General features: G+C 36.0%; 2 protein-coding genes across 3 annotated transcripts; one reads left to right on the top strand and one right to left on the bottom strand.

Moving 5' to 3' along the window:
* The first annotated feature begins 63 nt into the window (after positions 1 to 63).
* On the top strand, positions 64 to 3680 carry zcchc17 (zinc finger, CCHC domain containing 17). Of its 2 annotated transcripts, none has more exons than XM_051136649.1 (9): positions 64 to 93; positions 286 to 313; positions 475 to 554; positions 648 to 705; positions 798 to 898; positions 1047 to 1138; positions 1258 to 1358; positions 3097 to 3221; positions 3381 to 3680. In XM_051136649.1, exons 3-9 carry the CDS (start codon positions 480 to 482, stop codon positions 3534 to 3536), a joined length of 708 nt encoding a protein of 235 aa, XP_050992606.1. In that variant the 5' UTR covers positions 64 to 93; positions 286 to 313; positions 475 to 479; the 3' UTR covers positions 3537 to 3680. The 2 variants fall into 2 exon arrangements, with proteins under 2 accessions (XP_050992606.1, XP_050992605.1); XM_051136648.1 differs by having other exon boundaries at positions 75 to 156.
* A 248-nt stretch (positions 3681 to 3928) lies between these two features.
* Positions 3929 to 6501, bottom strand: fabp3 (fatty acid binding protein 3, muscle and heart). Its single transcript, XM_051136652.1, has 4 exons — positions 6323 to 6501; positions 4815 to 4987; positions 4363 to 4464; positions 3929 to 4215 (listed from the first exon to the last, which is right to left on the bottom strand). The coding sequence occupies exons 1-4, from the start codon at positions 6393 to 6395 to the stop codon at positions 4162 to 4164; spliced, it is 402 nt and encodes a 133-aa protein (XP_050992609.1). The 5' UTR covers positions 6396 to 6501; the 3' UTR covers positions 3929 to 4161.
* Positions 6502 to 13455: the final 6954 nt, after the last annotated feature.

Raw genomic sequence — 13455 nt, 5'->3', positions numbered from 1 at the left:
CTGGCTCAAGCACAACGCGGTCGTATTGGCTACTGTTAAATCTATGAACCGGAAGACAATGTACTTGCGGAACTCACGTTTCATCCAAACAAGGGGAGTGTATTGCTCGAAATGTATTTACGGTTTGCGTTGGGATGTTTTGTAGCGAATTAAACAGTAAAGTGGCACTCAGTATTTACATTTTACCATATTTTATTGCATAATGATTTTTGTGTTTAAAGCTGTGATCATTTAGAACGTGCATATTGCAGTCCTCTTACAAGTTAGATTGTTTTCAAATTACAGTAAGCAGTCGTAGACCTGATCCCATCTGGTAAGTTCATTCATCTTGGCATATGCTCATCTGGCATGAGTCGCATTGCATAATCACTAATATTTGCATCTTTAGATGCACTGGATTTGCTTCATGCTCCAGCATGACTAGTTAAAGAACTATTTACAGACAGATGGCAAACCATATGTGTACCTCTGCAGGTGTGATGGCGGAGGAGCGGATGAGAGAGCCAGCTGGTCTTGATGGACTGCCACCAATGTACAGCATTCTGAAGGGAGAGGTTAGATTTAAAAATCACCGTGTGCAGAATATAACATTTCATTGAAATATCCTCTTACTGATTTATTCACCTTCTCCTTTTATTATTTATTAGGTCGTTTCTGTTACAACATACGGTGCTTTTGTTAAGATTCCAGGATATAGAAAACAAGGTAAAGCTGGGGCGTTATCAAGATGCGTGTTCTTATTTAAATGAAGATGAATGCACACTTATTTTTGTGTTTATTTGTGTTTGCATTGGCAGGCCTTGTTCATAAGAGTGAGATGTCGTCCTGTCGGGTGGATAACCCAGCTGAAATTGTAGATGTTGGGGAACAAGTGTGGATAAAAGTCATCGGCAGAGAGGTACATTCAAATTACATCTATGCCAATATAACAATAACAATGTCACCAACATATTTACATTGCATACACATGCAGCACTGATTAAATATTGGTTTAGTGTCCTTATACAGTATTTTTATCATGCTTTTTGTTTTCCGTCCACTATCAGATGAAAGATGATAAAGTAAAACTGTCCTTCTCTATGAAGTCTGTCAATCAAGGCACTGGGCGGGACCTAGACCCCAACAATGTTATGGCAGAGTAAGTGGTTTTATGGTACATAAGTGTTTGTTTGAGCAAACCAAACCCTGTAATCATAGAAGGTTGACTGAGGTAATTCCTAACCATACTAAATTGTGCATTAATAAATATTCACACAGGCAAGACGAACGACGCCGGAGACAGTTTAGAGATCATACTGATCAGAGGATCACGTTGGAGGCTGTGTTCAACACCACATGCAAAAAGTGTGGCTGCAGAGGTATGAACCTCCAGGTTATGGCAACCTGACCCTATTTCAGAGTACATTAGGCTTTTGACCCTATTACAGACTAATCTAATTTGATTTTAAACTCAATGAAGAAATATTCAGCCAAATTAAAATCATCGGTGTGACGTCACACCAACCAAGGCCGCTACCAAGATAGTTGATTGACATGACCGTCCTACCTTAGACCCGCCCTGAATGAGCTGCGTGAACTGAGAACAGTCCGACCACCATTGTGTCGACAAAGTCTCCAATTGAGGTATTCTATTGTTTGATAAATAAAGAACATAGCAGCCATCCTTTACTCCTGACATCTGAGCCACTGAAGACACAGAGGATTAACATTACTTTCGTGTTTGAAGGAAATGTGTCCAGCAATCTATATAAATGTGTCTATGTTCGTATAAATCATTTTTGATCCAGCTTCACCTATAGCAGAAGTGAGCATAAGGGTTTTTTATGCATCTTTGCAAATCGCCTTTCTTAATAATGTGCTAGTTAGCAAGTGTCGCAGCTAAATTTGGCTAAAGTAAACATTACGGCTCATCAACCCATGGAAGAGAGGGGCGGGGCGAGCAGAGCTCATTAGCATTTAAAGGAACGTTACAGAACGGCTTGCTCTAAAAAGGGCTGATATTGACAAGGTAAAAAGGGTGTTTTTACACTACCACGGAGAAATTTTAACCAAAGTATGTTATAGACTTCTCGTTAAGAATCATATCCACTTGTGGACAATGGGCATCCGATGACCCCTTTAAATACATGTTTTCGTAACAAAGATCATCTACTGAAAAACAACTCTACTGCTAGTCGTGATGTGACTTTAATATTTAACACATTACAATAATACACTGCTTGCACTGTTTGGGGTTAGATTTTTAAAAATGTGTGCAGTCATCCATATCACATGATCTGTCAGAAATCATCCTAATATATTGATTTGGTGCTCAAGAAATATTTTTAAAGAGGACATCAGATGTCTGTTTTCCACAAGTTGATATGATTCTTTAGGGTCTTCATGAAATCTCTACAACATACTTTGGTTAAAATTCCTCAGTGGTTGTGTAAAACAACACCCTTTTCACCTTGTCAAAAACAGCTCAAAAACAACCGTTGGCTCTTTAAATGATAATGAGCTACTGCTCGTTACTATCAAAAACGAATCCCCTGCATCCCCAGTGGCTCTGATGTCGGGAAAAAATTAAGACTCGTGTTCGCTTTTACATCCAACTATAGAAGAGTTACATTGCTTACAAGACATTGTTGTCGCTACAGCTGCTCGAGTGCAGAGAAAATGGGCGGGGCTTGAGCAATATGACATCATACTGCTCAGAAAATCAAAACGGCTTGATAACTGAGATTCTTTAGGTTTTTTTTGTCAATTTTTACCATTTTATGATGGTGTGTTCACACACTGCTAAGACATAATCATATGCAAACACCATGTAAAAGTGAATTTTGCATTCAATGTCCCCTTTAAGACTATTAATGTTGAAACCAGTTGTGCTGCTCAATATTTTTGATGAAAAAAGTTCATATTCTTAAATCAGCATGCACTTTTGTTTAGTCTTTACCCTGTGTTTTATTATTAACTTAGACACAATCATGAAGTGTCAGTTTTAGATCTCTTGTTCACTGTCTTTATTTGCAGATTGTACTTTTAATCTCTGACCACCTGTCGTGACAGTGTTTAAGCCATAAATAATGATGTGTATACCTTTTTGATTGTAAGGTCACTTTGCAAAGGACTGCTTCTCCCAGCCTGGACTGCAGTACAGTTTAGTGCCAGAAGAAGAGGAGGAGCAGCCGCCACCGACCAGTCAGCAAACCCAGTCAGAGCCCCAGAAACGTAAAAAGGTACAGACACACCCCTTTGACAGCAAAATTATTGCGCCAGATGACATGCTGTCTGCAAGAGGTTGTGTAACCCAGCTCTTTACTGGTTGCCAACTTCTGCAATAGTTCCCACTTGCAGATTTGATCTTGATGTGCCTTTCATTTGCATCTTATCTGCAGGAAAAGAAGGCAAAGAAAGAAAAGAAGAAGAAGAAAGAGAAAAGACACAGCTCTTCATCTGAAAGCAGCGACGAAGATGCCAAACGGCCACGGCATTCACACTCACATTCAGAAAAGAAGAAAAAACACAAGAAGCACAAACACAAGACAAAGTGATCATTTTGGTTTGCGAAACAGTTGATATGCATGTACATGCTTGTTTAAGAACAGGTTTTTTTGCATGTGTATCAAGATCAAATGTGTCAGATCGATTTTGGAATGTCTGTTTTTGTTATTATTAAAAGTTTGACCCTTAAAAGTGACCGGCTTCATGTGTGAAGGTTAAAAAGTTCACTGCGCAACTTCCGAGTGGCCTTTCACCCAGAAACAAAGACACAAGACCCACTCGCTTGATTTAGACCACATGCGCGTCACCCAGCAGACACAGGAACATGCTTAAATTAGAAAGACCTTACGGAAATATAACAGTGCGTTACACTGAGTCCTGTTAAAAAAACAAACACACGTGGAGCAACACTGGAGCGCTTGATGGAAAACTTGACACGTGGTCAATTTGGAGCAAATGTCATTTATTGTAGACCAAAGGCATATGCCATAACACTGACAAAAGAAACATATCAGATATCCAGAATACAAGCTCAAATACAGATCTGGAGGTACGAAGTTGGAATTTTATTCAGTGTTTGAGGAACTGCACAAATGAAATGGATGAACACCACAGAAAAACCACTGGAAATGTACATAACCATTGAAGAGGACGGGTTGTGATTGAAGGTTCCCTTTATTCCGCCTTCACGTAGTGTCGTGTGGAGACGACGTCACCGAGCGTCAATGTCTGTTAATAAAAGAGAGGTTGGCTTCTTGATGTATATTCATTCAGTCAAACGCCCATAAATATTGACAGGAGTAATTACTAAATGGGTAGCAGAATTGACTGTTCCAAGCCAAAAAGGCACTTACTGTAAGTACACACAATACTTACCAGAGTTAGGCTGTTGCCATCGACTTCTCGAACCAGGGTCGTCTCTTTACCGTCCCATTTCTGAACATGAACCAATTTGCCTCCATCTACAGTTACCACAGACTGACGAACAAACAGAAACAACAGGGTAAAGGTAATAAGACAAACAGTTCTTACTTGGAAAACGGTCTCATTGTTACTCTTGGGAGCAGCGATGAGTGGCGTTTCTATGTCTACATTAATGATTGACCCGATGAATGTCACGGGATAGGTCAATCTCCCATTGGGCCTTCTAAGAAACCCTTGTATCCCACCAACAAGACCCTATTGTGTTATCCAAAACGAGCTTAAACGTCTTTCACACAATTCACAATGTGTCAGGCATGAAATTCCTCATTGTCATGAGTGCCTTTAGCAATCTTAAAGCACAGGACTACTGAAAATGGGACTCGTGTGTTCCATGCACATATTACCTTAACTTTACGGTCATCTGCAGTGGTCTCGTCAAATTCCTCTCCCAGTTTGAATTTGATTTCTGTAGTTTTGAAAGTGCTGACGGTCTTGAGTGTGATGACATCGTCTTCCATGGAAATAATGGTTGTTGGTTTGGTCATGCTGCCAACCTGACGTGTGGCAAAGCCCACGCCTGGTAAATAAACACAACACCCAATTTTAAAAATGTTATGAAGCCATTTGAATCATTTATATGCAGAGGAATTCATACGGACAACATCAAGAACCAAAGATCATTTTAAAGACTGTAAAGAAGGTCAAAATTAAGTATTTAAAATCATTTATGAAATGTTCGAATTGTACAAATTTTAAACATTTCTAACGGGCTTAATTAAATAAATTCCTTAAATAGTTTCAAGAATCAAAATTACGTTTAAAAAGTTTGTCAGCTACTCTAAATATGCTGAAAAACTTTTAGAGTTCAAATTCTAAGGTCCTTAGTTTTATTTATTTATTTAAAGTAAAATACAAAATCTGAAGAGCTCAAAGTCTTAAAATTTAATTTTAAAATTAAAAATAATTCAAAAGGGACCACCATTTATAGAGAAAATGCAAATTAAGAAAGATCATCTGCATAGCCTAAGGGCAGAATAGTAATAATTAAACAAAGATCGCATATATATATTCAAGGGTTAGTCACACATGTCTGCAAATAGCCAATCTCTGGAACGGTCAAAATGGTCAAATCAGCAAACGTGCACTTTTGGGAGAATGCAGCAATTACTATTGATTTGTTCAGCAAATACTGTGAGAGAGTGTGCGGGCAAATTGAGACAGGACAGACTCTTCTTTGACCACAGATAAAGAACAGAAAATCAGAGTTCATTGCAGTTGAAACTGGTTGGTGGAAAGAAAAAAACCTACCCCCACCCACTCTATCTAACCCACACTTGCCGCCCTCCTTCCCTTTTATCACCATCTCCATACAGTTGCTCACTGATTGATTTTTCCCCCTCATCTTCCACTCATAAGCCACAACTCACAAAATGCTACCTTAACATCAGAAATACTACACAAGTTTCTAAAACACATTTCCATATGTTCTGTGTAACAAAACACCAAGGTCATGATATTTGAAGTTCTATAGGCAGTACACACATTAAGCTAAATGGGAAAATAAAAGGCTCATTGTGTTTTACACAAGAGAACTGCAGTTGCTCTACAGACACACGTGGTTGTAGCTTGAGTCTGGTTGTGTGTGAAAGCACATGTGTGTGAGGTTCATCGAGGAGACCCTCCCTGCGCCACATGCACTCCATCTTAAACACACCCATGCACACACATAGCAGCACACACATGCACCTGCAGAATAAATGCTCCCCAGATCACACTTCCCACTCTGAAGCTATCAGAAGCACACACGCCCAAATTACATGTGCTTACTTGCATCAAAAAGGCACACCCTACGTTTAGCAGTAAAGCAATACACACCGCATACATCCACAGCCTTCACCCCCTCCTTACTCACCAAGGGCTTTCATGTAGTCATCGAAATTCTTGCTCTCCTTTAAGTTCCATGTGCCAACAAAAACGTCTGCCATGTTTAGTGCTGAGTGGGAGAACAAGAGCAAAGAATGAGAGCGAGAAAGAAAGAAAGAGTGAGTGAGCGAGGAGGGTAAGACAGCACCACTGAGCTTCTGCAATCTTACTGGCTGATTTATAACTGCTGTTTGTGATGTCATCACTACAAGCTTGGGGGTGGATGAAGGCGGAGCAATGCCAGGAGAGAAGAGGAGACATGACAGACAGGCGGGAGGGGGGTCAGAGACATGGGGAGCTGGCAATTGCAGGAGAATCAATTATGAAAGACAGAAGAAAGACAGATAAGGAAATCAAGGAGGTGTGCAAAAACTGATGTAAGACATTCGAAAGCATTTGACGTTCTTCAGAGTTTCCATATTAATTTGACTTTCGAAACGGCTGCTAAATGAATGAATGTAAATGTATTCGTCCAAAGGTTCCTTCAAGGAAGATTTGATTTGGAATGAACTTACAGATAAACCAATAATTATATTAAAAAACAATAAATGGCTGATATTAAAATTCTATTTTGTCTCGATAAATTAAAAATAACAACTAAAATCCTTTTAAATGCTACAAGTGAATTTAGACATCACACTAAAAGATGCTGGGTTAAAAACAACCCAGCGCTGGGTGAAATATGGACAACCCCAGCAACTGGGTTGTTCTGTACCAGCGGTTGGGTTAAATCTTTAACCCGACCTTCTGCGTAGTATTATTTGGTTTAACTATTAAAAATTACTATATTAATGGCTTAAGATGAACCCAAAATAGGTTGTAAATTACAAATCACACACATAATTACTAGGGGCATCAGCAATAATCAAAATGTAATTATTTTTTATTAAACTTATTAGAAGTTTATTTATTGAACATATTAATAAACGTTAATTTCCAACCTATTCTGGGTTCATTTTAAGCAAAAACATAATCATTTTTTAAGCCATAGTTGAGTTAAATAAAACTACCCAGAAGGTAGGTTAAACGATTAACCCAACTGATGGGTCAAAGCAACCCATTTGCTGGGTTTGTCCATATTTCACCCAGCATTTTTTAGATTGACGATTTGATTTGGGATGGACTTGTATTAAAACTATGGCTTATAAGCCAATAATAATGTTAAAAATCAATGAATGGCTGACATTAAAATTCTATTTTGTCTCAATAAATTAAAAATGAAAACTAAAATCCTTTTAAATGCTACAAACGAATTTAGACATCACAAACTCTAAAAAATGCTGGGTTAAACTTAAATACAAGCACTGGGTGAAATATGGACAATCCCAGCGACTGGGTTGTTTTGACCCAGCGGTTGAGCTAAATATTTAACGCAAACTTCTGGGTAGTTTTATTGACCTCGACTATTGTTTAAAAATTACTATATGGCTGGCTTAAAATGAACCCAAAATAGGTTGTAAATTAAAAATCAGACACATCATTACTAAAGACAATAATCAAAACAGCAATAATTAAGAAATAAAGTAATTTTTAAGCAATAGTTCAGTTAAATAAAACCAACCAGAAGCAGGGTCAAAAAAAACAATTGTTGGGTTTGTCCATATTTCACCTAGCGCTGGGGTGTTTTTAACCCAGCATTTTTTAGATTGAAGATTTGATTTGGGATGGACTTATATTAAAATTATGCCAGATACAGATAAGCCAATAATAATGTTAAAAACCAAAAAATGGCTGATATTAAAATTCTATTTTGTTTTGATAAATTAAAAATAAAAACTAAAATCCTTTTAAATGCTACAAACAAATTTAGACATCACAAACTCTGGGTTAAAATTAAATACAAGCGCTGGGTGAAATATGGACAATCCCAGCGACTGGGTTGTTTTAACTCAGCGGTTGAGTTAAATATTTAACCCAACCTTCTGGGAAGTTTTATTTAACTATTGTTAAAAAAAAATGAACCCAAAATAGGTTGTAAATTAAAAATCAGACACATAATTACTAAAGGCAATAAACAAAACAGCAATAATTAGAAGGTGAACATTTATTAATAAGCAATTTTAAAAATGTTTATAATTTAATTTATATTTATTCAACATATTAGTTGAACATATTAATAAATGTTCATTTCCAATCTATTTTGGGTTCATGTTAAGCAAGAAATAAAGTACTTTTTAAGCAATAGTTGAGTTAAATAAAACTACCCAGAAGGGTCTGCTGGATCAAAACAACCCAATTGCTGGGTTTGTCCATATTTCACCCAGTGCTGTTTTTTTTTTTTTTTAGAGTGCATTATAATTTTTTAAAAAATATTTTTTGGTGAAAGCAAAATAAATTTAAATGTGAAAATTGGGCAAATGAGCATGTACTATTAAGGGGATAGTCCACCCAAAAATTAAAATTATCCCTTTAATTCCACTATCAACCCATATACAGTCCAAAAGATTGTTATTATTCATAAATTGTTATTAAATTTCACAAACAATTAAATAAATGGCAAATATGTATAATGTATATGAATGTACAAAGTCAGTTCCCCTTTCATTTTGATAAAAACATATTTTGTCACTAAAATACTTTACAATACTTTAAATGTCTACAGTTGTTTGAAATAAATGTCATTTGGTTTGATATTTTGTTCTTTACATTTAGCAGATGCTTTTTTATCAAAAGTGACTTACAATTCAGGAATATTCTAAGCATTATGTAATGCATTCATTCATTTTAAGTGTGGTTCATAGAGCAAGAAAGGGAGTGAGCATAAGCTCTGTGTGGAGGGGGGTTGGAATGATTGATATGGGGGCCAAGGTCAGGCCATATTCTCCTCTCTCTCTCTTTGTGTCTCTTTCTTTTACAAGCCACTAAGGACATGACCTTATGTCAGAGGACTCTTTCTTCCCACCCTCTACACCCTTTGATTGGGTGTTTGGCCATTCTGCTCAGTTAGACGCAGTGGAGATCTAGCCGTATCAGCTGCTGTTTGTACAACAATCACCAAAACATTGTACCAGTACTGCTAAACCTCTTTCCCAGCCCATCCTTTGAGCCGCAAGGCTGAATTTACAAGTGTTTGTAAATGAGGCCGCATGGTCTGAAATGCACGATTGTTTCAGCACGCATGTGTGAACAGTCTTTCCCCACACAACTGCGGGAAGGGTCTGAATACCAAGATTGCACACAGTATGGTCTGAGGTTAAAGCTGAACTCTTGAATTTTTTATAGTTTGTAACGTTAGGTTGAAGATTGTTATCAGAGAGCAGCTGTTTTATAGTTCAGGAACATTAGACATTAGTGTAGGTTCTTTTGATCAACAATAGCTTTCAAGGAAAAGCCAAAAAACACATTACATTTATGAAGCAATCTAATCTAATCTAAAAAAAAAAAACCAAGAAGTGTTAAAGGATTTTAAGAGTCTACACCCTTCTATAACAGGCAAAGAAAAAAGCTGAAAGCTTAGTTCACCCAAAAATTTAAATTCTGTCATTAATTAGTAAGACCTTTCATCTTCAGAACACAAATTAAGATATTTTTGATGAAATCCAAGAGCTTTCTGACCCTGCATAAACAGCAATGCAACTGACACGGTCAAGGCACAGAAATGTAAGGATGTCGTTAAAATGGTCCATGTAACATCAGTGGTTTAACCATAATTTCATGAAGCTACGAAAATTTTGTGCACAAAAAACCCCCAAAAATAACGACTTATAAAGATGAACAAAGTTCTTACTGGTTTGGATTGACATGAGGGTGAGTAACTAATGACAGAATTTTCATATTTTGGATGAACTATATCTTTAACTAAATCTAAAACTATTAAAAATTGTTATCAGTACTTAAAATAGAGCTGAAATAAAATAAAAAATAAATAAATATTAGATGAAAAACTTCAGAAATTATGCAACTGAAATAAATACACTGCAGTTGAACTACTTCTACTACAAAAATTAAAGCCATATTGATATATTCAAAAAATTCTGTAGCATAAAAAATTACTAATGCTTAAACCATCGAATTAACTGAAAATAATATAAAAATAAAAGACATTTCAAAATACTGTAATAAGTGACTACGCAAACTACACGTCACTAACAACTACAATCCATAAAACCCAGTTCATCTCCTTGGAGGTTTGTTTGGAGGAAATGTTCCTAGATTTTCCCTTTTGTACTCATCATTCCCCTGTGGGAACATAATGTAAAACGTTCACACATCTTCTGAAACATGCAACTGTTTGAGCACGTACAAATTCGCACAGACACACACCCTTCGCTTTGTCACTTCTCCCAGATATTTCCATTTATATTTTATTATCTTTATAGCTATCATACCATACCTATCTAATCTGCAGATTATTATCAATTGACTTTGATCAATTGCTGCTGGATTATATTATAAATGCAAGATAAATCTTCCATAAACTGCAAATATTGCAGGCGTGCCAGTATTGACAACATTCAGATGGTTTAACAAACAGCCTTCAGAACTGTATGCTCCAAAGAAGCGCATTAGGCTGAAGCGGCAAAGCAAAAACAATTTGCACTTTCAGTTGCAAGTTCTCTATTCCTGCTCTCCCAGTTTTTCCTATTGACTTTGGAAGCGTATCCATGTAAACCGAATGATGTAAATTACAGCCCAGCTTTCTCAAAGGCACTGATGATATAACCTTATGTGTTGTATAACGGCTCTTCCAGAAAGATTTATAATATGCAGGGTTTTCACCATTATACACTTGGTATTTGAACACACACTCATACAGTGAATGGACTGTTACTGTGTCTAACCCAACACAAATGTGTGACTAAACATGGTATGCAGAGTTCATGTGTTTTGACATTTGACACAAACAGGTGGTGGACAGAAACAGGGGAAGAGAAAGAGAGACAGTGAGGGAGTGAGGGAGCAGTTTTAGAGAAAGAGGTGAGATGTCAACCTCCTTTTAAAACATACAAAACACAGATCATGAAATCAGGGTAAACAGTCCAAGTTACAAGCAGGTCACAAATCCAACTGCTGTTACTCTATAGTATAAATACCTGCATATCTTGTTGGCATTCCTGTCAGCTGCATTTAAAATAATCATTTGCAGAGTCTTGAATTAAATATGGAGGTATGCTAATTGTTAATAACCAATTTAAGTAAACAATAAAAATATATTATGTTAACAAAGCGCGAATCATAACTTTTTAAAAGATCCGTCGAGGTTCGTGTGGTCCACGTAGCACAATTAGCTAAGCATCTACTATCTTTTCAAACAAAATAAAGAGTTTTGATATATATTTGGGCAGTTTAATAAAGTAATATAAAAATAAACTACTCACGGTTTGTAGTACTGCCCCTACTGAACGGAAATCGCTGTTGCTATGCAGACGAACTCGACTTTTGTATTTATGTGCAAAAACACTAACTTGTATTATATTTACCTGACGTTTCAATAAATGTTTCATTGTCCTTCCAATATTAAAATACATTAGACAAATGAAAAAAAAATTTTAGTTTTTAGTTTTGCATTGTTAGCATCATAACTATAAGTAAATATAGGCTAACGTTACATTATGTTGGTGGGCTACTACACGCCTGTTTTGAGTAGTATGTTGTTGGAAAACCTTGTAAACTGATTCCGCCCCTCTCCTCCATGCCCCGTTACCTTCTAACACACACTGCCCTCTAATGGACATGTGAATGCAGATACCCATTTACAGCTGTCCACACACAGAAAAGGCCAGCGCAAACATACACACACAAAGCAGCGCTGCTGTGTTAACAGTAACCATGACGACACAGCCGTACTGAGAGACCTAACACAAAGTGAAGTCTTGAGACGTTTACATTAATTATACCTTAAACCAAAATAAGGAAAGCAACGAATATAGGAGGCTGGTAGGAACAGATGTAGGCCCTAAGAAGCAGGATTCAGCCTCGTGCATATCTGCACTACCAGTCAAATGTTTCTGAAGGTTTTTAATGTTTTTTTTTTTTTTTGTAAGAATTCTCTTCTGCTAACCAAGCTTGCATTTATTTGATTCAAAGTACAGCAAAAGCAGTAATATTGTGAAATATTTTTACTATTTAAAATAACTGCTTTCTATTGGAATATATTTTAAAATGTAATTTATTCCTGTGATCAAAGCTACATTTTCGGCATTATTACTCCAGTCTTTAGTGTCACATGATCCTTCAGAAATCATTCTAATATGCTGATTTGCTGTTCAACAAACATGTATTGTTATTATTATTTTAGCAATATTTAAAACAGTTTTGTCATGATTCTTTGATGAATAAAAAGATCCAAAGATCAGCATTTATCTGAAATAAAAAGCTTTTGTAACATTATACACAATTACCATTCAAATTCAAAATTTTTGGGAGACAAAGTATAAAAATTAATACTTGTTTTTAACAAAGATGCTTTAAATTGATCAAAAGTGATGATAAAGACATATGTTACAAAGGATTTCTATTTCAGATAAATGCTGTTCTTCTGAACTTTCTATTCATTGAAGATACCTGAAAAAAACTACTCAGCTGTTTTTACCATAATAATAATAATACATGTTTTTGAGCAGCAAATCAGAATATTATAATGATTTTTGAAGGATCATGTGACTGGAGTAATGATGATAAAAATTCAACTTTGAAATCACAGGAATAAATTACATTTCAAAATATATTATATACATATATATATATAATAGTACAAATATTTCAAAATGTTACTGTTTTTGCTGTACTTTACATCAAATAAATGCAGGCTTGGTGAGCAGAAAAGACTTCTTTAAAAAACAAACTTAAAATCTTACTGTTCAAAAACTTTTGACTTGTAGCGTATAAGGCTGAAATGTGAAAGTTGGTATATAAGGGATTAGGAAACAGCTGATTGGCTGATTTATTTAATTAGTTTGAATTTGTTTCACTTTATCCATACTCATTTTACTAACAGAAGCAATCATTAACAGTGTTGGGGAAAGTTACTTTTAAAAATAATGCATTACAATTTTGCGTTACTCCCTGAAAAAGTGACAAATTACTATACTTAGTTACTTTTTATGGAAAGTAATGTGTTACGTTACTTTTGCTTTACTTTTTAAATCTGGGCAGGGCTTGCATCTTTGTTTTTAATATAAA

Source organism: Labeo rohita, chromosome 19 (genome assembly GCF_022985175.1).
Source record: "Labeo rohita strain BAU-BD-2019 chromosome 19, IGBB_LRoh.1.0, whole genome shotgun sequence".
NCBI lineage: Eukaryota > Metazoa > Chordata > Actinopteri > Cypriniformes > Cyprinidae > Labeo > Labeo rohita.
The sequence above is the reverse complement of the archived record's forward strand: the minus strand, read 5'-3'. Positions and strand labels throughout refer to the sequence as shown.